The sequence below is a fragment of the Nicotiana tabacum genome, chromosome 13, assembly GCF_000715075.1.
Source record: "Nicotiana tabacum cultivar K326 chromosome 13, ASM71507v2, whole genome shotgun sequence".
Classification (NCBI taxonomy): Eukaryota; Viridiplantae; Streptophyta; class Magnoliopsida; order Solanales; family Solanaceae; genus Nicotiana; species Nicotiana tabacum.
The window spans coordinates 105,890,560-105,916,582 of record NC_134092.1 but is presented as its reverse complement, the minus strand read 5'-3'; the positions used below and the strand labels follow the sequence as shown (position 1 = coordinate 105,916,582).

Sequence of the window (26,023 nt, the reverse complement as noted above, 5' to 3'; positions counted from 1 at the left end):
AGGCTATATACAAAAATTGAGCAAGATTAGAAGTGATTTAGATTGGTTTCAGGTAAAAAAATCAGACCTAAATATCCAACTGCGATACGTGTATATCACGTTGTATATCGTGTATATCAGTGTATATCACACACAGATTTTTAAGGACGTCAGTGTATATCACTTTGTATGTCATGTATACAACACAATATTTTTATGGACTCCCATGTATATCACATTGTATCTCGTATATATAACATAAAGTTTCATGGATATACATAGATACACATGGTATACATGAGATAACACTGATGTACATAGCGATATACATGGGATACAATAGGAGATACACACGTGGAGTCATCTTGAACTTGAGTTTTCAATCTTAAATGTGTTATACAAAGAAGGAAAATAAAATTTTAATATACTCTTTTTGATATACACATTATTATTATGTTATATATTGTGATATATAAATAATATAATTATTATTGTGTTATATATATCTGGATATACAAATAAAAAACTAAAAAAATAATTAAAAAATATTTGGGAGTTTTTTCGGATACCAACGAAGGAAATTGAACCTAATTTATAGGATGATGATTGTTATGAGAGAAGAGAGAGAAGATTTTAAATATTTTTTGCTATTTTTAAGGAAAATAATTTTGATGGAGTTTATTTTTAGGATGATGGTTGAATCAATAAAAGATAGAGAATAACTTTAGGCTAGTATATGCCAAATCCTAGAATGTTGGTTTTTTTTATGTCAATAGTTGGACATAGTTGTGATGCATGCCAAATCCCAAGTGGCTTCCGGAGGAAATTTTTACGAAACAAGAGAAATTAATGGCCTAAGAGTGGCGAGTCCATTGATGAAAAAGCCCATCTAGCAGTAATTTTGGTTAAAAAGTAAGGGTAATATAGGAATCATAGACTGTCGATCTCAATCTTCTTCTGCCGTCCACTCGTCAGTCGTCACACGCAATCTTTCTCTCCGTTCTTCTTCGCGGTACACTCGTAACAATAACCCTAAACAAGAAAAATCACTTCTTTTCATCAACAATTTCCAATCCCAAACACCTAATCTCTAATTTAGATCCTCACTGTTTCAACAGGAAATTGAATTGACGTCACCGCCCTTAGAAAAGTTTCCCGTAGCCCCTTTTTGGTTTCAAATATTCCTTTTAGTAATTGTTTTGATTTTGTTTTTCTTTTAAAGTTTCTTCATTTGTTGTTTTGTTTCTGAATTTTCGATGTTTCTAATCTGATGATGCTCGGTTTTATGTGTTTACGGTGTAACTAGGGTTTTGATACTCATAAAAGTGATACAAGCCTCTGAGCCCTAATTTACAAGGTTAGTTTTTTTTCTTTTTTAATTGTTTAGCAGTAGACTATGAATTCCCATTTCATTTTTTTTTTAATTGTGCTTCCTTGCAAGGTTTATTTATGTTTAATTGATGCATTTACCTATAAGTATCACCACATTGTATTTACAACAACAACATACCCAGTATTATACCACACCGTTGGGTATGGGGAGGGTAGTGTGTACGCAGACCTTACCCCTACCCGGTGTTATCAAAGGCGAAAAGCGCAAAAAAGCTCTAAGGTCTGTTGAGGCTTTAAGCGCAAATAAAGGGTGGGATTTAATGAAAAAAGGCGCAACTGGAGAAAAAGTAAAAGTATGTATATGTAAGCATGAAAAATAAATATATGGACAAAGAAATTGAAAAAAGATTACGATAAAGTGAAATATCAATTATTTAGTGTCGCCTTTTCAGGATTACACTCATTGGCAAGGAAAAGCATGCCTTAGAACCTTTATGCAACACTGAAGCGTCCACAAAGCGAGGTGAAGCGCTCAATATATTTTGAGCCTCGCTTCAGGGCTTAAGCGCGCCTTTGACAACACTGCCCCTACCTTGTGAGGATAGAGAGGTTGTTTCCAATAGACCCTCAGCTCAGGAAAGCATAAGCACCACATTAAAGAAAATATAGACAAGGAACAATACCAAAAAGCCATATAAAAGCAGAATAAAAATAACAAGACAGTAAGGTGATCAACAATGAAAGAAAACAACGGTTAGGCAACATAAAAACCTACTACCAACAGAAAGCGAGACTGTGTGCCAATACTTCTATTATGAACTCTCTAGACTACCTACTCTACTACCCTAATCCTTGACCTCCATACCTTTCTATCAAGGGTCATGTCCTCGGTCGGCTAAAGTTGTGCCATGTCTTGCCGAATCACCTCTCCCCACCTCTTCTTTGGCCTACCTCTACCTCTCCGTAGGCCCTCCAATGTCAACCTCTCACACCTCCTCGCCAGGGCGTTTGTGCTCCTCCTCTTCACATGACCAAACAATCTAAGTCGCGCTTCCTCAATCTTGTCCTCAATAGGAGCCACACCCACCTTGTCGCGAATAACCTCATTTCTGATCCTATCTAACCTGGTGTGCCCGCACATCCATCTCAACATCCTCATATCTGCTACCTTCTTCTGGACATGAGCTATCTTGACTGGCTAACACTTAGCCCCATACAACATCGTTGGTCTGACCACCACTATGTAGAACTTACCCTTAAGTTTCGGTGGTATCTTCTTATCACACAAAACACCTGAAGCGAGTCTCTATTTCATCCATCCCGCCCCAATACGATGTGTGACATCTTCACCAATCTCCCCATCCCCTGAATAATAAACCCAAGGTACTTAAAACTCCCTCTCCTAGGGATGACCTGCGAGTCCAGCCTCACCTCCCCTTCCCCTCCTTCAGTCTCGCCACTGAACTTACACTCCAAGTATTCTGTCTTGGTCTTGCTCAACTTGAAACCTTTAGATTCCAGGGTCTGCCTCCATACCTCTAATTGCGCGTTCACATCGTCTCGCGTCTTGTCAATGAATACAATATCATCTGCAAATAGCATGCACCACGACACCTCCCCTTGGATGTGACGCGTCAGTACGTCCATCACCAGAGCAAACAAAAAAGGGTTGAGTGCCGACCCCTGATGCAACCCCATCATAACCAGAAAATGGTCCGAGTCCCCACCCACCGTCCTCACTCGGGTCTTTGCTCCATCATACATGTCCTTGATCAACCTAACGTAGGCAACATGTACACCTCTAGCCTCCAAACATTTCCACAAAATCTCCCTCGGAACTTTATCGTACGCCTTTTTTAAGTCGATAAACACCATATGCAAGTTCTTTCTCTCCCTATACTGCTCCATCAATCTCCTAACAAGGTGGATGACTTCCGTAGTCGAACGCCCCGACATAAATCCAAACTGGTTCTCGGAAATAGATACACTCCTCCTCACCCTTAGTTCTACCACTCTCCCAGACTTTCATAGTATGGCTAAGCAGCTTGATACCCCGATAGTTATTGCAATTTTGGATATCACCCTTGTTCTTGTATACAGGAACTATCGTGTTCCACCTCCACTCTTCAGGCATCTTCTTCGTTCTAAAAATGGCATTAAATAACCTAGTGAGCCATTCCAAGCCTGCCTTGCCCGCACTCTTCCAAAACTCCACGGGGATATCACCACATTGTATTTATTGAAAAAATTTATATCAGTGGCAGAAGTAATTTTCTCTCTTTTATATTGGATTATTATGCTTAGTTGATACATTTACCTGTGAGTATCACCACATTGTATTTGTGAAAAAACAGTGTTACCCATGTTGTATTATAGGCAGAAGTAATATTCACTCTCATAATATATGGAGGATTCATAGTAGCGGACCTCAGCTAATTTAGGATTGATTCATTTTTGTTTAAAAAAGAACTTTCATGGAACTGATATTTTTAGAATCCTTGATAAATCTGTTTCTCTAAGGAGGGGGCAGGCTTTATGTTTACTTTTCTCGTCATAAAGGCGTTTTGTTTTCATATTGGAGAGTGGTTGGTTTTTGACCTTCTCTTAATATATCCTCTTGCTTCCTTCTTTATCTTAAGCATGCCACGTTCCGAATAAGCTTCATTGTTTTCTGCATTTGTCGTATGTGAGAAATGAGCTGGGGTAGAAAAGTTATTGGCCTATGTATATCCTTTTAGAGCTAAGGTTTGCATTATTTTCTGCTGCTGATTTCTCTCTTTTAGTAGACCTTAGGCCTTACGTTGCTGTAGTGTAAGATGGTCTCTGCAGTCTAATGAGCCTACTTAATCATTACAGTATCTGTTAGTTTCAGACTCCAAAATGTTGATGTGTTCTACTTTTTGAGTGCTCTTACATTTACATTTGGATGTGTTTTCCTTCTCGTTGACTTCTTGATGGTTCGACCAGGTACCATTTTTGAATAAACCTAATATCTGGAAGAAACAGAATGTCGTCGCCGTATCCCATTATTGATAATCGACCAATTGATCAGTTGAAGGTTACAGAGCTAAGAGAAGAGCTTAAGAGACGTAAGCTACCCATAAAGGGGTTGAAGCAAGAGTTGGTAAGGCGATTAGCTGAAGCAATCCTCCAAGAGCAGGATGCTGATCATTCTAAGTCTGAGAATGGTGGTGATTCCACGCCCGGGCCAGACGAAGAAATGGCTGAGTCCGTTGATGCAGATAATCCTAATGATAATTTTGATGCTGATAATACGACAGATAAGAAAGCGGATGAGAAAATGAGCGAGATCGATGCAGCTGAAAACAGAGTGCAATTGGATGAAGGGAATTTCTCAATTGAGGAGCCGGTTGGTGGTGCTATTTCTACTATGGTTGAAAAGGATCTGGTAGCCCAAATTGCTGATGCGGAAACCAGTGCTCCAACCAAAGAGGACCAGATAGCTGAAGTTAGTGTTGTGCAAACCAGTGAACCTGTCAGTGTGAGTGTTGAGTCTGCTACAGCTTTAAGTGGACAAGGCTCGCAAAAATATGAAACCAAGAATGAGAGTGGGGATTTAAAAGAGCAGCTGGAGAATCCCATTTCAAATTCTTTACTAGTGGAGGAAAATGTCAGTTCATCCATTCTGGAAAGTCAGGTATCTGAGATCAGCCCTGTTTTAGGGTTCCAAGTAAACTCTGATTTTGTTTCCACTGATGTCTCAATTGATGGAAAAACAGAACTGAAGGATAATGTAATAGCTAATGATTTCAAATTAGAATTAGATGTTAAACCTGAGATGGTGAAGCTATTCTCGAGCAGTGATGTCCCTGATGATGCAAAATCGCATACTATGGATGTTGAGGAACCACATGACAAGAAAATGTCTACAGAAGAACCAGGCAACGAAAATGATAAATATCCTGAAGTTAGTGTTGTGCAAACCAGTGATCCTGTCGATGTGAGTGTAGAGTCTGTCACAGCTTTAAGTGGACAAGACTCACAAAAATATGAAATCCAGAATGAGAGTGAGGATATAAAAGCGCAGCTGGAGAATCACATTTCAAATTCTTCAGTGGATGAGACAAATGTCAGTTCATCCGATCTGGAAACTCAGGTATCTGAGCTCAGCCCTGTTTTAGGGTTTCAAGTAAAATCTGATTCTGTTTCCGCTGATGTCTCAATTGATGAAAAAATAGAACTGATGGATAACGTAATCGCTCATGATGTCAAAATAGAATTAGATGTTAAACCTGATAGTGTGCAGCTATCATCAAGCAGTGTTGACCCTGGTGATGGAAAATCACAACCTATGGATGTTGAAGAGCCACATGACAAGAAAGTATCTGTAGAAGAACCAGGCAACGAAAACGATAAATATGTTGATCTAATGAAGACTGATGGCAATGGGGATTCTGCAGAGAAGTTGCAATTAGACCGGAGTCCTGGTGATGATTCCACTGAGGAGGATGTTTCAGAGGGTAAATTAGCTGATTCTAAGTTGGACTCGGTGAAAAAAATAGATGGAAAGAAAGAAATTGAAGTGAACACAAGTAGGGAGGTAGGATCTGTTGCTTCTGTGGATGATGCTAGGTCAGTTGCCCATATAGATACCAATGTTGTAGACGATGGTCCCATTGTGCAGTCTATGAAAAGAAAACCTCATGGTAATTTTTCTGCAAGAATTCGTTTCGCTATGCTTTACCACTTTGTTATGGCTTTACAGTTTTCTTTTTGTGGATTCTGATTGCTAAAGTGCCACAAGAATCTTATTTGCTCTAATTTTACTGGCTATTAGCGGATACTTAAGAGTGGAAAGAATGAGTACAGAGATTGGAGAAGCATTCCCTGTAGGCTTTATGCATATTGCAGTCGCTCCTTTTTCAAGGAACACCTCTGTATTCACTATTTTCTTTTTTTGGATTCTGGTTGCTAAAGTGTCACAAGAATCTTATTAGCTGTAATTTTACTGACTATTAGCAGATACTTAGAGTGTAAAGAATGAGTACAGAGATTGGAGAAACATTCGCTGTAGGCTTTATGCATATACCAGTTGCTCCTTTTTCAAGGAACACACATGTATTCACATTTCATTCCTCCTAATGTCTTCTGACAATGCAGTTCCGATTAAGTGCCATTTGCTATTTTATGGGAATCAAATAAATGACACTTATTGTTTACATCATTGCTCTAAAAATTTCTTAGATCTGCCCCCAATCTTATCTTCTATGTAATGCTGTAGATCAAGGAACAGCAGCTGGGAGCAATGATATTGTAAAGAGGCAGCGTAAATGGAATTCAGAAGATCTTAAAGTTCCTGAGAACAAGAAAGGTGATGCTGTGGCCTCAACTACCCCCAAGGATTTTTTCCAGCCCACTTTCAGACGCAGTTTCTCTAGATCTGATTCAGTGGCCAAGGAGGAACCACCAAAAGAACGTGTGGGTGAGTTGCCACTTATTGATGGTGAAATGAGTATATTCTGGATGTATATGGTGGATAATGTTATTATGTTGGTTGTAACAGTTCCTCCATCATCGAAAGTGCCTACTAATTCTCTCTTGATCGAGAATTTTCTGCGGCCTTTCACCTTGAAAGCGGTGCAAGAGCTACTTAGCAAGACGGGTACTGTGACAAATTTCTGGATGGACGCTATTAAGACCCACTGCTTTGTTTCTGTAAGCACTTTATTTTTTAGGTTCTCTCTCTTCCTCCTACATGTTTGTCTTGGTGAATTTTAACTTGCTGTCGAATTTTGTGCAGTTTTCATCTGTAGAAGAAGCTATAGAAACTCGAAATGCTGTATACAATCTGCAATGGCCTCCACATGGAGGAAAGCTACTTGTTGCTGAGTTTGTTGATCCCCAGGGAGTGAAAGATAAGGTTGAAGCACCACCTCAATCTCCTTCAACTCATGCAACTCCTGTGAACACAATCCCGGCTGCGGCCCCACCTTCTGCCCAGCCCCAACCATCACCAAGGCAACAGATGCAGAACAAGCAACTTCAACCGGAGAAACTTCCACCACCTCCACTTCCTGAGAAACTCGACCCTCCAATTGTCACTCTGGATGATCTCTTTAGAAAGACAAAGGCAACACCTCGCATTTACTATTTGCCTTTGTCTGATGAACAAGTTGCAGAAAAATTGAAGGCACAAGGGAAGATTATCAAGCAGTAGAATTAGGCTATAATTTATCCTAAGCTCATCTTCGGTTTCTCATGGATCAGTCTTACACTAAGATAATGGTAAGAGAGTATCATATTATTGCATCTTTGCAGGTCTGCAGGTCTTGCACGTAGGAAGCTCTGGTTTGGTTGCTGGAGAAGCTAGTTCGATGACAGTTGTCTTTTGCAAGTGTTGCCTTGGCTCCGTGATAGCTTTTCGTGCAAGGACATTCTTATAAAGCTCATTGTGTTTCTTCACCGAATCAGATCCCCAGTTCTTGCGAGCTTAGAATATTTGCATCTGTTGTCTCGTCGAATGGGAAACTTGCGGAGTTATCTCTGGAATTATAATTACTGTTGTAGTTTAGAGCAGAACCTTGGTTTCTGGGGTGTACTTTGTTAGAGTGCAGTCCTTTTGATATAATTTTGCTCAGATGTTGACGAGGATTCTTTTTGCTATTCACTACCTAGGCATCTGATTGCCTCTATTTGTCTACTTGTTATCAAACATGACTTCTATTGGTAGTCAGTAAAACAATCAACGTGAGTTTGGTTTTAGCGGACTGAACTATTATTAGAGTCTCTTACTGTACGAATATGCTAATGAATATGCTATGGGGCTTATCAATCTGAAAAAAATATGCAGCTAGGGGCTTTTATTGAATTTATTTTTTGTAAAAGAAAAGAAGTGACCGTTATAAAGCTCCTGTATCAATTCAAGTAATCTTATAAATTATAGGTACCAACTATATGAGATGATTTTCATAAAACATATCAATAACTTTTTCCCCTCACGGCTAGGGGTAGGGGTTTAAAAAATTTATACCATACTATTTTAGTTACTTAATCAGTATAACTTAAAGTAGACTTATTGAAATTGTCACAAATATCAGTTTCTCGTCGTTATTGATACGATTCAGTTAATTTTCGGTATTACTAGAGTATAAATAAATTAAGAGTACTAAATGTTCGTTGAGTACTAATTTCACTACAAGAACTTGTATATTTGCAATGCTCAACCAAGATTTTGATTTACGAGTAAAGGCAAGAATACAGACTATGCACTCCATACTCATTCTTTACCAAGAACCAATATTTTTCTATCTTAGAGTAATAACTCAACTACTTATAACCGAAATTTTGCAGTTCAAAAGACAAAATCTAAAAAAAAAAAAACATTTAACATCACCAGATTTTTTGAAAGAATACGAACATAGTATTTGACTCAAAAGATTGTGATATAAGTGGGGGAAAAAAAGAAGAAAATTAACACACTTCAGTGACTTGCTGTTTAATATACAACGTATATTTACACATATAAATTTAATCGGATCTCTTTTGATATCTTCTCAATTTATTTTAAAAAGTATAAAATTCTATCAAAATTATTCAATATGGTTATAGATTTATATCGTACCCTATGATTTTACTAAATAACCTTATATTTAGTTCGACAAGGTTTTGGTTTGATAATTTGATTGATCTTTAAAAAACCATTAAAACCTTACTCACGGCTAAACAAAAAAGAAAAAAAGAGAAGAAAATTCTTTAAAACCAAAAAACAAATATCAAAAAAATGAAAATAAAAATAAACGGTAAGTCAGTTAACCTAGCAGTAGTACGGTATAACAGGAAACCATATTTTCTACTGCACTCTCAATTAAAAAAAAGGTAGAACAATATATGATTGATGAAACCCAGAAATGAAAAATAAAATAAAAATAAAATAGGCGCAGAAATAAGAATCTCCCTTGTGCGAGTAACTCTCTTCCCTCCCTCTTTTCTTCTTACGTTCCATTCTTTCACTCTGTTGCACTTACCCCAAACAAACCCTCCTTTGGGTTTTCTTTAGTCTTTCCTTTTTGTGGGGTTTGCCTAATTCAAAATCCTTGCTATCCCCCTTCAAACACCATTTTTTTTTTTGCTTAATCTTGTGATTTGCCAATCTTGATTTGTCTTTCGTTAGAAAAGAGTTTGGAAATTTTATTGGTTTTGGGGTAGTTTCTAGGGTTTTCTTCACTTTTTAAATGCAATTTACCAAGATTTGTTGTCAGTTTCTTCTCAGCATTTGCTCAATTGGATGGTTTTATCATAACCCATTTTGATTTCTTGGCTAATGATTGCAACTTTGTTTAAATTCTTGGTTTAAAGATTGCAACTTTGTTCAAATTCTTAGCTTAAAAATTGGAACTTTGTAGTGGTGAAGAGGGAAGATGAATAGTGTTTTTAATGAGCAGATACTTGCAGACAAGCTTTCGAAGCTCAACAGCACTCAGCAGTGCATTGAAAGTATGCTTCTTTATCTTTTTTATATGTATTTCTGTTTTATATTTTTTAACTTGTCTATTCTTTACCTCATTAATGGATATTGTTGGAACTCAATATCGGGTGTGCCTTTTAGATCTTGGTAGTTCTTTTCTTGTGAATTGACTAAATTGAGTACTTGTGAATTGACTAAATTGAGTAAGAACTTGTACCTCCACTTCTCTTGAATGAATCTGATAAGTTCTTTTAGAGGTTCATTCGGAAGGTTTAATGGCGATAGATGGGGTCTAACTTTTACTATTTAATATTTTTTGATTTAGTAACCTTATGGTGTTGATTTCTGTATTTACTTGTATCTGTACATTGAACTAGGTTGAAATGGTAGTCCTTTCCCAAATTGATTGTCCTATTTTCTTATTGAGTCAACTTGGCCAGTTTTTGGAGTTAGATTGGATTTAGGTGACTTTTTTTTTTCAGAAATAAAAAGCATGCCTAAAACGATAAGGAAAGTACTACAATTTGCGATATTTAGTTTCAAAACGATGAAAAGATATTTTAAAATGTTAGTCAAATATTATTTAGTTTAACTCTCAAGAAGTAAAATAAATAACCATTTTAGTATAGAGGACATAATTTTTAGGAAAAAAAGAAAAAAGAAGAAGGGTGAAGATGGAAAAATCTTGCCCTCTGATCTGGAAAGAAGTAGTGCTAGCGCTGCTTAGATACATCCTTGCATTTGCCATTGTCCATTGAGGTCAGTGAGTAGTTTTACTAAACTGACAGCGTGTGCTTCAATTGCTTCAATCTTGCTGAGTTTTTGCTTTCACTTGTGTTTTCTCTGAATAAGGTCCACATTCCGATCATTAAACAAAGTATTGCTATGGAGAAACTTGTGTTTGTCGTTTGTTGATATACTTTCGAAGTGTTGCTTCTCGGGAATCTTCGTTTGATTACATAGCATATGAGTGACTATTAATTTAGAATTGTTGAGGTGTGCGCAAGTTGACTCGGACACTACCGTATTCAAAAAAAAAAAAAAGAAAAGAAGAGAGTGGAGATTATCCTTATTGACTGTCCCTTTTTTGGTCATTATAATTCTTTCATAAAGTCATAACCCTTAGACCTTCCTTTTGGAAGTTTAATTGGTCATCTAGGTGCATCCTCTGTATACATACTTCCAAGTCCTTATGTGTACTTTATTATTTTGGCATTTGTATGGTTAAGTTATCTCATTCCGTCTCTTCGGGAGGTTTTCGGTGTATTTCTTAACTCTTAGCGGTAACTAGTTGACGTTTTGTACCAACTCTCACCTTACCTTTATAAAAAATACAAATAACAACAACAAAAAATACAAATAAAAAAATCAAAAAAAAAAAAGGAAAAAAAATTCATACCACTCCATCTGGGTGGGAATAAGATTGCATTTCTCCTAGAGGTCCATAAGTAGATTAAAGTAGAAAGTTGAGTCTTCTGACCTACTTAACTTACAAGAAAGCAGCTAGTTTGTAGTAATTCTGTCCATACGGATGATTCCTATATCATAAAACATACTCCCTCCGTTTCAATTTATGTGAACCCATTTGACTGGGCACGGAGTTTAAGAAAAGAGAGAAGACTTTTGAACTTGTGGTGTAAAATGAGGCACATATATGTTGTGTGGTTATAAATCATTGCATAAATTGTTTCCAAATAAGGAAAGAGGTCATTCTTTTTGGCATAGACTAAAAAGGAAATAGGTTCACATAAATTGAAACGGAGGGAGTATATGCCATTGTTATAAGGTGTCTTTTTAGGGTTGGCATATGGAGTACTTCAAGCTTCTCAATTGCAATTTGAACACTTCTGCTGTCAATATGTGCAATGCTAGACTAGAAAATTGAACAAAAAGGGATTTCTGATGTCATTTACCTTGCATCAAGAAAACATTAGTTGCATATTGGCTGTGAGTTTTTTAAACCATTAAATGGGGTGATACTTGGAAATATCCTATTGCTTCTCCATTTGGTACTTATCCTTTCTCTGTCTTTTCTGTTTCGTCCAAACTCATATTCGTTTCCCTTTAAGTAACATCGTTTATCTTGGTTTTCTATGCAGCATTGTCCCATTGGTGTATCTTCCACCGAGATAAAGCAGAGCTAGTTGTTACAACATGGGGTAAACAGTTCCACAGTTCCGAAGTGGCTCAAAAAGTCCCTCTACTATACCTGGCAAATGACATCCTACAAAACAGCAAGCGTAAAGGAAATGAGTTTGTTACCGAGTTTTGGAAGGTTCTTCCTTCAGCACTAAAGGAGATGGTCGAAAAAGGAGATGACCATGGAAAGAATGTAGTTTCCAGATTGGTATGCTTCCTTCCCTTTTGCTTCTGAACTTTTGGCCTCGATAACCCTAACTTGTGAACGAACATGGCACAAATCAAAAGGCAAATATGCAGCTTATTTTAGCTCTTTTTTTCAGTACCTGATCAACTTGTTGCTCGAAATTTATTGAGATATAGTAGTTTGATTGTCTTACTTAAATGGTTTGTAGGTTAATATTTGGGAAGAAAGGAGAGTTTTTGGATCTCGAACGCAGAGCTTAAAGGATATAATGCTTGGAGAACAGCTGCCACCACCATTAGAGTTTGGAAGAAAGCGAAGTCGTTCTGTCAGAATAGTTAAAAGGGACTCGCGGTCCATAAAAACGGTGACATGCTCCTCATAAGGCACTTTTGTTTATGTCCACTGATTGCTTAACGTCTGTATCTTGCTTATTTTACTATTACATCTTGTTCTTACCATTGCTTTGTAACCAGAAATTGACCGTTGGAGGAACAACTGAAAAAATAGTGTCAGCATTTCACTTGGTAATCAGCGAACATTCTACTGAAGACGAAGAAATGAACAGATGCAAGTCTGCTGTCCACCATGTTAGAAAGATGGAAAAGGATGTTGAGATGGTCCTTACAAAAGGTATAATCTGGTTCTCTATTGGACTGCAAAGCTAACATGTCTGCACTGAATTGCTCTATTATGTTGATAATAACCTGTTGCCATTGCTACTTTGAATTTTGTAAACATCAATATGGAAAAAAATGATGATGAAGATATACTGAAGGCCATGATTTGGCGGAGTGAAATGCAATAATTGAAAGAAAAATAGTCATATCAATCTGAGTGTAAAAATATCATTTTTTTTTCATAACTTCCCCAGAAAAAGGATTAAGATTATGTCGTGTTTGAGGTATGGGAGTAATGTGGAGATTCCATGTTCGAACTACAACGACAACACTTGGTCTGCATCCATCTGCCCCAGCTGTGTGGACATGATACCATAGAAACCTGTACTTGCTGGCTGTATAGGCTGCCTGGTGGATAAGTCGAGCTGCACGCAAGTTGGCCTAAACACCACCGAGAATAAAAAACAGGAATAAAGTTACAGGGGGCTGAGACCTTAACAGAGTGATAGATTAGACATCTCTTTACAATCTTTTTCCTTTTCCCAAAAAGTTGTTACTTTTAAATTATCTATGGGAATTGAGTCATATTTTCTTGTGCAGCAAAAGATCCAAAGAGGAAAACCTTATCCAAAGAACTGGAGGAGGAAGAAAATATTTTGAAACAGTGTATTGAGAAACTTAAAGTTGTTGAGGCAAACAGATTGACTCTTGTTTCACAGTTAAAAGAAGCACTAAATGAACAGGTAAGTGATAAATCCATTTGGTTTAGTCTTAGTGTTCTTGACAAATTTTCATGCTGTACTTATCGTCCAACTCATTGCTTCTTAATTTTGTCAGGAATCTGAACTAGAGAATGTTCGGACTCAGATACAGGTTTTTATCTCATTTTCAATTTTAAGCTTATCAATTTATTTTTCTTACACTGTGGTTAGTTGTTTGCTTTATCATTATCCTTTTTTGTTTGTTTTGGGGGGGGGGGGGATTGTTGGATGGTGGAAAAAGAGAAGTGGAGTGAAGAAAGACTTCAATATGTAATTGCGGTGAGAGGGAAAGGGAGGTGTATTGCTTCTTGAGCGCCTTCCCAATAATTGGAAATAGGGCAAGTGTGTATTTAGCTTTCTAAATGATTAAGTGGCGTGATTTCTTAGTCAAAGCACTGAGATTATGAGTAACTTTATCTATTGGATTTTCAGGTGGCAGAAGCACAGGCGGGGGAAGCCAGCAACATGCGGAAGCATCTTGATGATGAAGATTATGTGGCAGACTCAAAGCCTTTGGCTATAACATCTACATCAAATGACACTTCTCCAAAAGCAGGACAAACGAACAAGAAGACAGCTGCAGCAATCGCAGCTGAGGTAGCTGACAAACTTACAGCTTCTAGCTCCTCTCAGTATATCATGTCATCTGTCCTCTCTTCATTTGCTGCAGAGGCGGCAAAAACTGCCGGGCTGTCAAAAACTTCATCGCTTCCAGCCACCAACAATTCTATTTCACATCCAGAAAAGTCTCTATCAGATTCAAATGTTTTAATGCCAGCACAGCCACTTAATCCTCCGCCTTATCAGTCAATGTTGGTTCCTCATCCCACAGTGCATAGTCAAATGCCAAATTCTCAGGGTCAATATCATTCACTTCCCAATCCAACACCCCAGCAGTATTTACAGCCATCGGCAGGAATGGTGAGCCCTTACGGTTATGGGATTCCCGCCTTGCCGTCTGTACCACCTCCTCCAGCACCTCCATCGTATATGACTTCAATGGTGCCTTTAACACAGCAACAATTGTCAATGGTGCAGCAGCAGCAGTCTTTAGCACAACAGCAACAAGTACCATTACCTCAACAAGCTCTACCTCCTAATTTCCGTCCTTTGCAACCTCCTGGGATGGTATACTATGCTCAACCGCATCATTCACAATGAGGAACTCTTCGTTTGACTGTCAAAGATCGTATAAGAAACAACAAATTTCAGGACACTAAGTGTTATATGCTGGAGAAGAGCGGCTGATAGTGCAGGTAATAGATTACCATTAGTGCTTAATTTTCCATCTTCAAGTCTGTTTAGAAATCTGTGATGGTTAGTGTCTTTATCCAGTGTTGTCATAGTTGTTCCTTTGCAATTTTTCCCCCCTCATTTTCTGTTTTTCCTTTTCAGCATACATGTAACACTAACATGACGGCTAAGAGGCTGCTGACAATTTTGTATTACTAGTTAAACATGATAAAAGGACTTGGCTGGCTTTTTTCTCTTCTCACATAAACTTGGTAAAAGAAATAACCAGCTATCTCCATTACACATCTGTTTTCGGTGCTTAACTCTAAGCCAAAAAATAAACAAATAATTATTGAAAAGAAAAGTCAGTGTCAGTTATCAAATGGTAAGACTAATCAATTGCGGAAAACAAAGATTTTAATCTGGGGAGATCAATACTGGCCAAGGGAAAACAGATAGAAGAATTGCAGGATCTTTGCACTTGTCAAGAGGCCTGTTGGACCGCCCCCCCCCCCCCCCCCAAAAAAAAAAAAACCCACCCACACACACACACACACACATAATCCTGACAAAGGGATTGGACATGAAACAAATTTGTAATAGGGTGCTTTCATTTGTTATGTCAATTTTGTAGTGCATTTAAAGAATCCATAGAAATGCACATGTCACACCCCTGTTTCATCAAGAAAAGGTAAAGAGTTTATGTAAAATCAGAACTTGGTTATAACATGTTTTGATTATTAAAATAAGAGTTGGGAAGTGGAAGAAGGTATTCGGACATCTGATTTTGTTTTGAAAGTAAGAAAACAGTACTATGTTGAATTGGAACTGACTGGTGCTGAAGTCTGCTGGAGGACTTGATCACCATGCATAAATAAAAATACCTCTCCTATATATTTACTTATTAAGTAAAGAAGTATACATATCTTCATATCAAAGATAAGATTGTGTGATTTGGGCAAGCATGCCATACATTTATTTGGGCAAGAATTTACATTTCTTATTGCTTTCAGCCTTTCACAAGGGGTTACACAAGCATCATTCCAGAATGAAGAGAAGGTCATTGCGCGTAACTTAGAAACACCCTATCACTCTACCTGCACAAGGTAGGGGTAAGGGTGCGTACATACTACCCTCCCCAGACCCCCACTTGTGCGATTATACGGGGTATGTTGTTGTTGTTAGAAACGCCCCATCACAATTCTTGCCATAAATTGTTCAAGGAGTAGCAGGGAGCTTGTACTACAAACAACATCAAGGATTCGTTCTCTTTCCATAAGAACTATGAGGTCTTTGGTTCAACTCCCAGCGGAGACAAAAGAAAACTAGGTGATTTCTTCCTATCTCTTGAGCTTAAATAAAGTGAGGGTTCATATAGCCGATCCCAACTTGTTTGGGACTGTGGCGTGGTTGTTGTTGATTTCTTCCCATCTGCCGAAGTGTTGGTGGATAGAGTTTTCCGATACCTGTGCTGCTGGGAGGTTGTAGGTATACGGTGGAATTAGTCGATGCGCATGCAAGCTGGTCCAGACGTCACCCTCATAAAAAAAGAAGCAGCAGGTAGCACAAGATTGCCATTATGGTTGAGAAATGACCAGTAGAAAACCAGGCTGGTGGACTCTTCTTTAGAAACTTTTGTATTGGCATGGATTTCAGTTCTGGCATTGACTAGTGCTGTGGTGCATATATGAGGTGCAGATAATAGAATTTTCTATGGAAAACTTGAGATACTTTAAAAGTTCAGCAAATTTGGATAACACATGAAAGAACATTTTACAGACCTTAAGGAATCAGTTAATGCATGAGGAGCAGTTCTTGAAGCAGTAGAAGCACTTTAATGGTCCTGGCCCTGGGGCATAATACTTTCCATATCTTTTTCTCTGGACTAACACTTTCAAAGGAGGCATAAACACAAAGAAGTCAGGGCACTGAAAACAGAAACACTCAATTGCGAAGAAAACTCCTATGGTTCCCAAAATAATAATTTTCTCGACGCATAAGCATTATTTAGATGGCCTTGTAGATTGTAATTTCTCAGATATAAAGTTTTAGGGAAAAAAGAAAAAGAGCAAGGAGCTGGCAAGCAAATTTCAAGAGGAAATGCGACTCTGAAAACTATATGTGGGTAGTATTAATTTTTACGTTTATGTTTATCTTAATTTGATATGAAGACGGTTCTTTTATGCCGTAATTCATATCTATAGTGGAACTAAAGAATATTTACATATGTATTCAGGATGAAAAAACCCCAAGCGATAAGTAGAATTGACATGTATAAGTTATAACATAGTTCTTAGGAAAAAGGCCATTTTTTCACTCCCCTAATTCTTAGTTTATCAATTTGGTTTCAAAGTTCTAGCCATATTTTAAAGGAAAAATGACATTGTATAGCCGCTCTCAAAATAATAGTCGAATTTTTTTTTTTTGTATATATACACATTTCTGTACGTTATATACAAAAAAAAATATACAAATTTTATACATTTTTGCGGTTATTGGATTGTAAATAGTTTCGGCCGCGAGCTAAAAGTGAACTTTGTCCTATTTTAAAGTTGTTCATTTTAGTTCGTTTTATCTTATTTAAATTTTTTTTTTCCAAATTTTTTCTTCATGAAATTCGGAAGGAAATGAGTTTCCAATACTTTTCAAAGATTAGATCTTTTGCAATATTTCTTGGAACAAAACAGAAGTGTATAAAAGATTGAACCTAAAGAATATCTTAGCCAGGATATGCCAGTTAAGGCCTTTTTCTTGGTTCAGGAACCTAAACTAGGGACAATTCTACTTCTACACACTACATTATAGACAGTTTGAGGTAAAACCTGTTTAATCATGGTAAAAACTTGTTTAATCATCACGAATCCGACAACAAAATAAGAGCCAATTCCAATAGAAGCAAACGCGATTTCACGTTATTTTTCATTTCTTTCACCATCCAGTGAGAACACTGTATTTCATTTATGTAAATATTTATCTAAATAACCAAGAAAATAATTTGCTGATCAGATACAAAAACCAGACCTGAGCAAAGTTAAAAATCGACAATAAGAATCTAAGAATGCTGTATCAACACTTCATTCGTTTCCTGAGAATGAAATCTTTGATAAAAAGTGGAAGGTGGTACATGATTGCAGCAATAGTAGAAAAATGGCCAGTAGAAAACCAAGCTGGAGGTTTCTCCTTTAGCACGGCGTTCACCGTCCTCTTTGCAAATTCTTCTGCAGGAGTTGATCTTGGTCCTTGTGAGAAATGTGCTCGTGCCCGGATTGCTTCTTCAAATTTCTTGTATAACTTCCACTCTGGCATTCTACTGTAATTGGCAATTGCAGAGTTTCCAATGTTTGACGTCACAGCTCCAGGGACAACAGCGATGACATCAATGCCAAATGGCCGAAGTTCTAGTCTACATACAGCGCATAGTAGAGCAATAAGGACCACAACATAAACACAAGCATATGCTATTCCAAGGAGGGAACAAGAAAATAAATTTGTTGAAAGAACTAATCCGTGCTGAGGACTTGGATATTGGAGTAAACCAGCTAATAACAAGCATTGCTTAAAATAGAACTCAATCTGTCTGTCAGCTCCGGTATCAGGAACTAATTTCAGAATTATATTACCATCCAACTATAGGTGAGATAATAATAGTAAATTGAAGAAATGATGTAAGTGTATCCGCCAAGAGGATAGCTCCTCTTTTTTATGGGATAAAAATGCAATCTTTATAACTTTGGAGAAAATTTTGGGTCTCTTCATACTAAACAAAATTATTCTCCCACAACCTAGAATAAGTAACAACAACAAAAAATCCAGTGAGATCCCACAAAGTGGGGTATGGGGAGGGTAGAGTGTACGCAAACCTTACCCCTACCTTATGAAGGTAGAGAGTATGTTTCCGATAGACAACCTAGAACAAGTAAAAACGGGAATATTTTGGTGAATGAATGAATCATAACTCACCCACTAGTATCCCACTATGACCTGCTTGGACTCGGGTACATAAGCCAGCTACATCTCTTTGTCAAATGCTAGAAAAGTTGACATCTAAGTTGAGCTATTATTCTAGTCTTACCTGCTGGGACTTAAGTATACAAGTCGGCAAGGTCTTACTGGTAAAGGCTATTCAAGTTGACATCCTTAATATTGAGCTATACCACCTTATTTTATCTGATATCTCCTTCTGTTTAATCTTCTTTTTCCTTTTCCATTGCACCCTCATAAAATCCAGAATCAGAGTGGGATGGTATGGATGTGGTTAAGGAATTCTCACCCTGCAAACTTCTTTAAGCATCTCTCGCACTCATCAACACCCTCCCATTATATGGATGGACTTTGCACCTCCATGGAGTTACTTTACCAACTCAGCATCTTTTCTAAGATTTGCATCAACTTTCAATGTCGCCCAATATTTCCCATAAACTCAAAGATGGACTATCTGAGAGAGAGGATACCTAGACAACTAAAAAGATAGAGAAGGAGTTGGCTGTCGGAGATGGTAGAAGACAGCCAAATGGATGAGAGAGAAGGCGTCCAGGTCCTTTTTGAGAATAACCAAAAGTAATCCTATCTTTGTTCCCAACTTGAATGTCCTGTTTGACTTGGCATTTTCATTAAGAAGAGTTAAAAAAGGAGAAACATGTTTCTAGTTAGAAAGTGGTAAAATGTGAGGTCAGGTATTGCTAACTCTACTATTAATTTTTCAAATTTGAAATAGCTTAAAGAACTGGGTTTTTTAAAAGAACTGTAAAATGTGGACTCATAATGTTTTAGAAACTTCACTTTTAGGACGGTGCGCAAAGGGGAAAAATGACATACAATCTGGAGGGTGCCAAATTTCAGTTTTTGATCAGCTACGATAACATTTTTCATATTTCTTTTCATAAGCAACCTGTTCAATTATGATAATTTAGGATCTGGATACAATAGCATCACTCCGCGTACAACCATGAAAGGGTCATTTTCTTGGCTATCACCTAGGAACTATCTCCACCAAGCAAGGACTACTTAACATAAAATATATGTAAACCTTAGAAACACAAAGAATGCAAATACAAGTCCATAACAATGTCCAGTGTTATTAAAGGAGAAAAGCGCAAAAATGCTAGAGTCTATCGGGCTTTATATGAAAAGGGTGAAAAGGCAGAAAAAAATACAAAAATATATATGTAATTCGAGAAAATGTTAGAAGTGAGGATTCATATAACTGACCCAACTTGTTTGGGATTGAGGCTTCGAGAGTAATAACTAAAAGCACCAATATAAGTTATATAGACAAAACATTATAAAAAATCTTTATTGTTTAATGTCGCCTCTTTAGGATAAGCCTATTTTGCACCTAGCTTCGGGGCTTAAGCGTGCTTTACGCGAGCTTTTGACAACACTTTAGGCTGAAGATTTAGGAGTAAAATAAGCTTTCCAACATGAATATCACTACTCAGAAAAAATTTAACAATACTGTGAACTATGCAGCAGCTTACTTATATGTTATAACAATCAAGGTGCACAACCTGATTTGACCAGGTAACTGGTAGTAAAGGGCAGAACTATATCTCCATGTGATGCTATCAGCCTACAACACTATCTCAGTGTCTGATTTAGTCTCAAATAGGGTACTAACCAGTTAACAGACTGAACCTTGGCTTCCTATTTTCAGCCATGACTTTTGCAACCTGGCCAACAATGTGTTCTTCAGAACTACTCCATGCAAGGCAGCCCGGTGCACTAAGCTCCCGCTATGTGCGGGGTCCGGGGAAGGGCCGGACCACAAGGGTCTATTGTACGCAGCCTTACCCTGCATTTTTGCAAAAGACTGTTTCCACAGCTCGAACCCGTGACCTACTATTCACATTGCAACAACTTTATCAGTTACGCCAAGGCTCCCCTTCTTCGGAACTACTCCATAAGAAGCGAAAAAGATACTTATGAAGTCAAAAAGTTTGATCATAGGAGGAAAACAATGGCGGAAAAGTAATTTCGTTTAAAGCTGAGGTTTGAATAGGTGATGCCTCATCCGATGCAAAGGTAACTATGCGAGAAGGTGAACATGTCCAGAGAAATTTATCTGGTTTCCAGTAAATCTTAAGTATGGAGTTTGAGTCTTTAATCATAGGAGGAGAACAGAGTAAAAAACCGTAATGTGGTTCAAGGAAGAGAAAATCAACTACTTAATGACAATCTAATAAAAATAAAGCACCCAAAAACTAAAGATAGAATAAGATAACAAAGTTTAAGAGCCTGTAATAAAATTTATCAGTTTTTGCTTGGCTGCAATCCAAAACAAAGTTGGCTATAGCATACAAGCATACCTCAAGGTATCAGTAAATGAGTGTACAGCAGCTTTGGATGCACTATAAGCACCTGACCATGGTCCTGGAGCCAGAGCAATGCAACTTCCAACATTTACAATTTTCCCTTTCTTCCTAGATGCCATGTGAGGAACAACAGATTGAATTAACCTTATGGGACCTATAGAATATAAAAAATGTCATATACCCAGAAAAAAGGAGAAAAAGAGATTTCTGCCAGGACTTAGAAAAAATATAAAAGAAAGCTAAGAGAAGAAAGAATTAAAAAATGAGGTAAATAATCATTTATTCCAAATTTGACAAAGTAAAAAAGGCAGCCTGGTGAACTGAGCTCCCATTATGTGCGGGGTTTGGGGAAGGGCTAGACCTTGCATTTCTGCATACCCACACGATGACAACTTTTACCATCGCGCCAAAGCTTCCCTTCCAAATCTGACAAACTACAGATGGAAACTATTTATTTGGAAGAAATGGATATACTATGATTTTTGTTATCCGGACCAAGAGGTGTGGGATGTGAACATGGAAATGTCATTGATGATGCTAATAGTCATGCAAGTTGAGAACATTAGTTTACATAAACTAAGGTGACCATATAAACACCTACCGTTATGTGTATATACTTCCACAGTCTTTCTATTTTTCCTAGCATAATTTGATTTATTACTGCTATATTAGATTGAAAGGAAAACATTTCCCTTTAGGAAGTTCCAACAATGTGTCAATCTCCCAACAGAACAGAATTCTAACATGAACAACACTATGCATTCCGACCTTCAATCCCCAACAACCGTGCCAAGTCAAGAAGAATGTCAAATGTGGGGCGAATGGAACATTATTTCCAACCTAGCTGATAAAGTGTGTAGAAGATTATCGTGGAGTTCCTAAAAGGACTCACTGCTTAATGTCATGCCAAGAGATTCCATGTTTACTTAATGCCTGGATATTAGAAGCAAGGAAATTGTCAGGAGTAAAAGGTACAATACTGAAAAGCTAGAACAAACACTAGCAACAAGATGATGTTGTTAATATCATACTGTGAAAATATAGAAGAATATACACTTAAGATGATGATGTTAATATCATACCGTGAAGATATAGAAGAACTTAGCAAAGAGGCAAAGCAAAAAGTGAGCCACTCAAGTACTAAGCACACTAGAACCAAATGGTTGAGGATAAATTTATTTCTGAAAATTCAAATATGTAGGATGGAAAGAATATGACATTTCAAAATGCAATGTTAAAGTATATTAGACTCAAATATAGTTTAGAGGACTCCACTTATATGCCTATTAGGATATCAGTCATCAGTGGTGTATATGAGATATTAGCAGCAGATTTTACATTGCGCTGCTTCTCATTCGCCTTATTCTTTTTGTTCTTGTCGATGACCCCACAAGGTTCTAAAGTTTGAATTTGGTTAATTCCAAAGTCATTTCCCATTTTCCTTGCAAATTAGTAAACTGATAATGCTTTGATAAAAATAAAAACAGAATCCAGTCAATCAATTTGGAAAATGACAGTTAACCTCTCTTTCTTACACAATATTCTTGCCTTAAATAGAGAGCTTTGGAGTTGCAATAAATAGTAGTATTGTACAACAGATTAGGTGAAAAAATCTAAGAAAGCCTATACACATTTCCAAATCTAAGTAGGTTAAACAATGTTTAAGCAATTAGTTAAACTGAATTATTTCAATTTTTGTTAAGTTACATCATCCTCACTGCTCCTCTTGGATTCATTTTCAGCGTGAGAGACATATAAGCCAATAGTTCACTGAAGTCACAGTACCTTCGTCAGTTCAAATATCCTCAGTATACTGATGGTTAAACAAGTACACAAATCAGCATAACAAATAAGTGCACATAGGCTAAAACAGATAGATCAAGTACTAGCTCTGCTAATAAATATATACTCAATCAGATTACGAAATTAAGCTTCCAAAAGTGATTCTTTGAAATAGGATAGATAGGTTGCCAACCAACCAACCTACCATGGACCCGGCACCCTTAATTATTTGTCATTGATATTTCACTGTGGTCCCGATCAATCCAGTAGGACCAAGAGCTCAGCACACCTATGGACGCCCACCAACCTATTGAGCTAATCAACTATGAGGATATAAGCTAGTTGCTTTTACCTCAACCTTATTGAAATTAACAAATTCTCCCTTGCTTGTAGAAAGAAAACTATTAACCCGATAAAATCATTATAATCATGCCCCCCCCCCCCCCCCGAGAAGAAAAAGAAAAGGGAAAAACCGTTATTTCCCTTTTGGATCAAGTACTCAAGGAAAGAGTTGGTAAAATCTGAATGATATGACATAAACCAGAAGGCTCAATATGTCTACTGCTTCAAATAAGGTAAAGTTGGAAATACCAAGATTCAGTTTTCGTTCCAAATCTATTCTAAATTTTATCAGAGTCCCCATCATTTAAGATTATCAAATCACCAATCAAGAACTTCAATAATCCAATTACCAACATGATACTTCTTTTCTAGCAAGAGAATTCAAACTCTGAACACTTATTAGAAGGTTTCCAAGAAAATTAGCACATTTTACACACACTGAGTTCAACTGAAATAATAACAAACAGTGGAAGTACAATTTTAAATTAGCAGGCTTTAAACAAGTCAAATCATATTTGTACAAACAATTCAAGTGGAAATATAATACTTCAATGTTACAAATGGTTGTCATGTTTGCTTCTCAATAATCGACCAAGTAATCACTCACTAAAAGTTACTCCTTCCGTTCCAATTTATGTGGTGGTGTTTGCTGCGCACATAGTTTAAGAAATAAAGACTTTTGAAACTTGTGATCTAAAACAAGTAGAAGATACTTGTGTGACTATAGATCATCTCACTAAGGTTAAAATAGAAAGCTTAACTTGAATAGTTTCTGAATACGGAATCTTTTTGGACAAACTAAAAGGGAAAGTATGATGGAGAGTACAGCTTATATGATACTACTAACATGAATTTGTTAAATATCTGAACGTTGTTTTAACATAACAATTCAAATAAGTAGAGTTATGTATAATGATGCATACCGAAAACATTGGTGTTGAAGGTATGTTGAATAGAAGATAAAGGGACTTCAGCAAGAGGGCCAACACACTGTACACCAGCATTGTTAACAAGAACATCAATGCGCCCAAACTTTTCAAGAACATTAGTGAGGACACGTGTCACACTTTGATCAGACAAAACATCGAGTTCTTGAAGAAAGAATCGCGGATCATCTTCGAAATCGGACATGGATGTCAGAGACCGAGCTGTGGCTACAACAAAGCAATTCTTGGATGCAAAAGCTCGAGCTAACTCATGGCCTATTCCGCCATTTGAACAACCTGTTATCAGAACTACTTCCTTAGTTTCTTCCATTAGAGAGAATTTGCAGAGACTGTAAAAAAGTTTTGAGGGGATTTTGTAAGTGAAGGAGATTCGATGAGTGCTATAAGAGAATGTACAGAGTTTGGCAGTTAGGCTTTAATGCCTATTGATGACTTCCTGGAGATTTCTGTTTTATTTTTTGGGTTAATAACACTTTTGATTCATCAGTTATTAATAGTTTTAATCCTCGTGATATGCATATGTAATTTTGAAATGTGCACTTTTAGAGCCTTTTTGGCTGCCCAAAAATTACTTATTTTAAAAGTGTTTTTGTTTAAAAATACTTTTTAAAAAGATATTTTTGTAAAATAGCAATTTGTGCATTTGAATAGTACCTTTTGCAAGCACATTAAGTTTGATCAATCTTTTCAAAAAGTACTTTAAGTATCAAATTACCAAAAAAGAAAGCAAATGTTCAGTTATCAACTAGTATATTTAAAAAAGAGAAATGAATTTAAATATTTATTATAAAGGAATTGAATTACATTATAAAACATAAAATATAAATATAAATTAAAGAATTTTAATTAATATAAAATATAGTTATTCCAAAGCAATCACATTGAATATCTGATATTACTTATTATTTATATGATAATTTAAATATATCAAATGCATCATCCAATATAAATTAAAAATCTATAATTTAAATATATCAAATGCATCATCCAATATAAATTAAAAATCTACTCTTATGAGACTATTCCAAAGAGGAATAGGAAAAAGAGAACAAAAATATAATTTAAAATAAAAAAGAGAAGAAAGGTATGGTAGAAATATAAAGGAAAAGGTTTAATTAATGAGAGATAATTTCAAAAATATAAATTTATTGTAAGCTTATTTTTGTCCTAAACAAATTAATTTTCTGCTTCTGCTTCTTCGAAGAAGCTAGAATTTGTAGCTTTTCCCCAAAAATAGAAAAACTGCTTCTGCTGGTGCTCAAAAGCACTTTTTTCATATTGGCCAAATACCTTAAATTTTTAAAAAGGTATTTTTTTTGACAAAAAAAGAAGTATTTTTAGCCTTCCAGAAACTTGGCCAAACAAGCTCTTAAAGGTAGTATATATATTTAAAGGTAGTATAGCTCTTAGTATGGCTCATATATTACATATTTATTACATAAAGGGATAAAAAGCATACATTTTAATTATTGAAGGTTAAGTGAGCCGAGTCACATATCACAAAAACTAAAACTAAATTTTGCCAATATCTAATGGGCCAAAAGTGCCAGAATTTTCATAAAGCACTAAAGTTTAGAGCCTAATAACTATAGTTTGCCTAATTACTATTCCTAGGTACTGTCCAATTGTTACTAGCTTGTATGACTTGCATTCAAACGCGCAACAGATACAACATATATCAACTATAACCAAGGCGAAATACAAGAATGTATACAAAGGATACAACCTGTATCGACTGTATTTGTTCGCGCAACAAATACAACTAAGGCGAGATATAGAAAATGCAAAAAAATAAAATGCTCTTGTTGAGAGTCGAACTCAAGAACCACTACCTAAGCAGACCCTCTAACCAACTTAACTACGAGAGCTTATTGCTCTCTTGTTTCAATTCAAAACAATTAATCTCTTATTTCATGAATTTGCTATAAAATTTAAATATAGTTATGGATGATAAATTTGCTTAAAGTA

General features: G+C 36.6%; 3 protein-coding genes across 6 annotated transcripts in view; 2 read left to right on the top strand and 1 right to left on the bottom strand.

Moving 5' to 3' along the window:
- LOC107787584 (uncharacterized) overlaps positions 1 to 8,034 on the top strand; it is a 52,445-nt gene extending 44,411 nt beyond the window's left edge. Inside the window, exons 1-5 of one of the 2 annotated variants that reach the window (XM_016609175.2) lie at positions 841 to 1,336; positions 4,279 to 5,978; positions 6,554 to 6,754; positions 6,836 to 6,987; positions 7,073 to 8,034. In XM_016609175.2, coding sequence (XP_016464661.2) covers positions 4,319 to 5,978; positions 6,554 to 6,754; positions 6,836 to 6,987; positions 7,073 to 7,489 — 2,430 coding nt within the window. In that variant the 5' untranslated portion in view covers positions 841 to 1,336; positions 4,279 to 4,318 and the 3' untranslated portion in view covers positions 7,490 to 8,034. Of the gene's footprint in view, positions 1 to 840; positions 1,337 to 4,278; positions 5,979 to 6,553; positions 6,755 to 6,835; positions 6,988 to 7,072 lie in introns of those variants that run through there. The other variant, XM_075228275.1, reaches the window with a different exon arrangement.
- A 1,161-nt stretch (positions 8,035 to 9,195) lies between these two features.
- On the top strand, positions 9,196 to 17,006 carry LOC107787582 (uncharacterized). 3 transcript variants are annotated; one of them, XR_012698125.1, is made up of 8 exons: positions 9,196 to 9,765; positions 11,836 to 12,083; positions 12,271 to 12,426; positions 12,536 to 12,692; positions 13,280 to 13,422; positions 13,517 to 13,552; positions 13,873 to 14,696; positions 15,687 to 17,006. XR_012698125.1 is itself a non-coding variant. In XM_075228274.1 (7 exons), exons 1-7 carry the CDS (start codon positions 9,690 to 9,692, stop codon positions 14,599 to 14,601), a joined length of 1,545 nt encoding a protein of 514 aa, XP_075084375.1. In that variant the 5' UTR covers positions 9,196 to 9,689; the 3' UTR covers positions 14,602 to 14,970. The 3 variants fall into 3 exon arrangements, 1 of the variants encoding a protein (XP_075084375.1); XR_012698126.1 differs by lacking the exon at positions 15,687 to 17,006 and adding an exon at positions 14,836 to 14,970; XM_075228274.1 differs by lacking the exon at positions 15,687 to 17,006 and having other exon boundaries at positions 13,873 to 14,970.
- A 557-nt stretch (positions 17,007 to 17,563) lies between these two features.
- Positions 17,564 to 24,510, bottom strand: LOC107787585 (short-chain dehydrogenase ptmH-like). The gene is made up of 3 exons (XM_016609176.2): positions 24,032 to 24,510; positions 20,979 to 21,138; positions 17,564 to 18,076 (listed from the first exon to the last, which is right to left on the bottom strand). The coding sequence occupies exons 1-3, from the start codon at positions 24,363 to 24,365 to the stop codon at positions 17,740 to 17,742; spliced, it is 831 nt and encodes a 276-aa protein (XP_016464662.1). The 5' UTR covers positions 24,366 to 24,510; the 3' UTR covers positions 17,564 to 17,739.
- Positions 24,511 to 26,023: the final 1,513 nt, after the last annotated feature.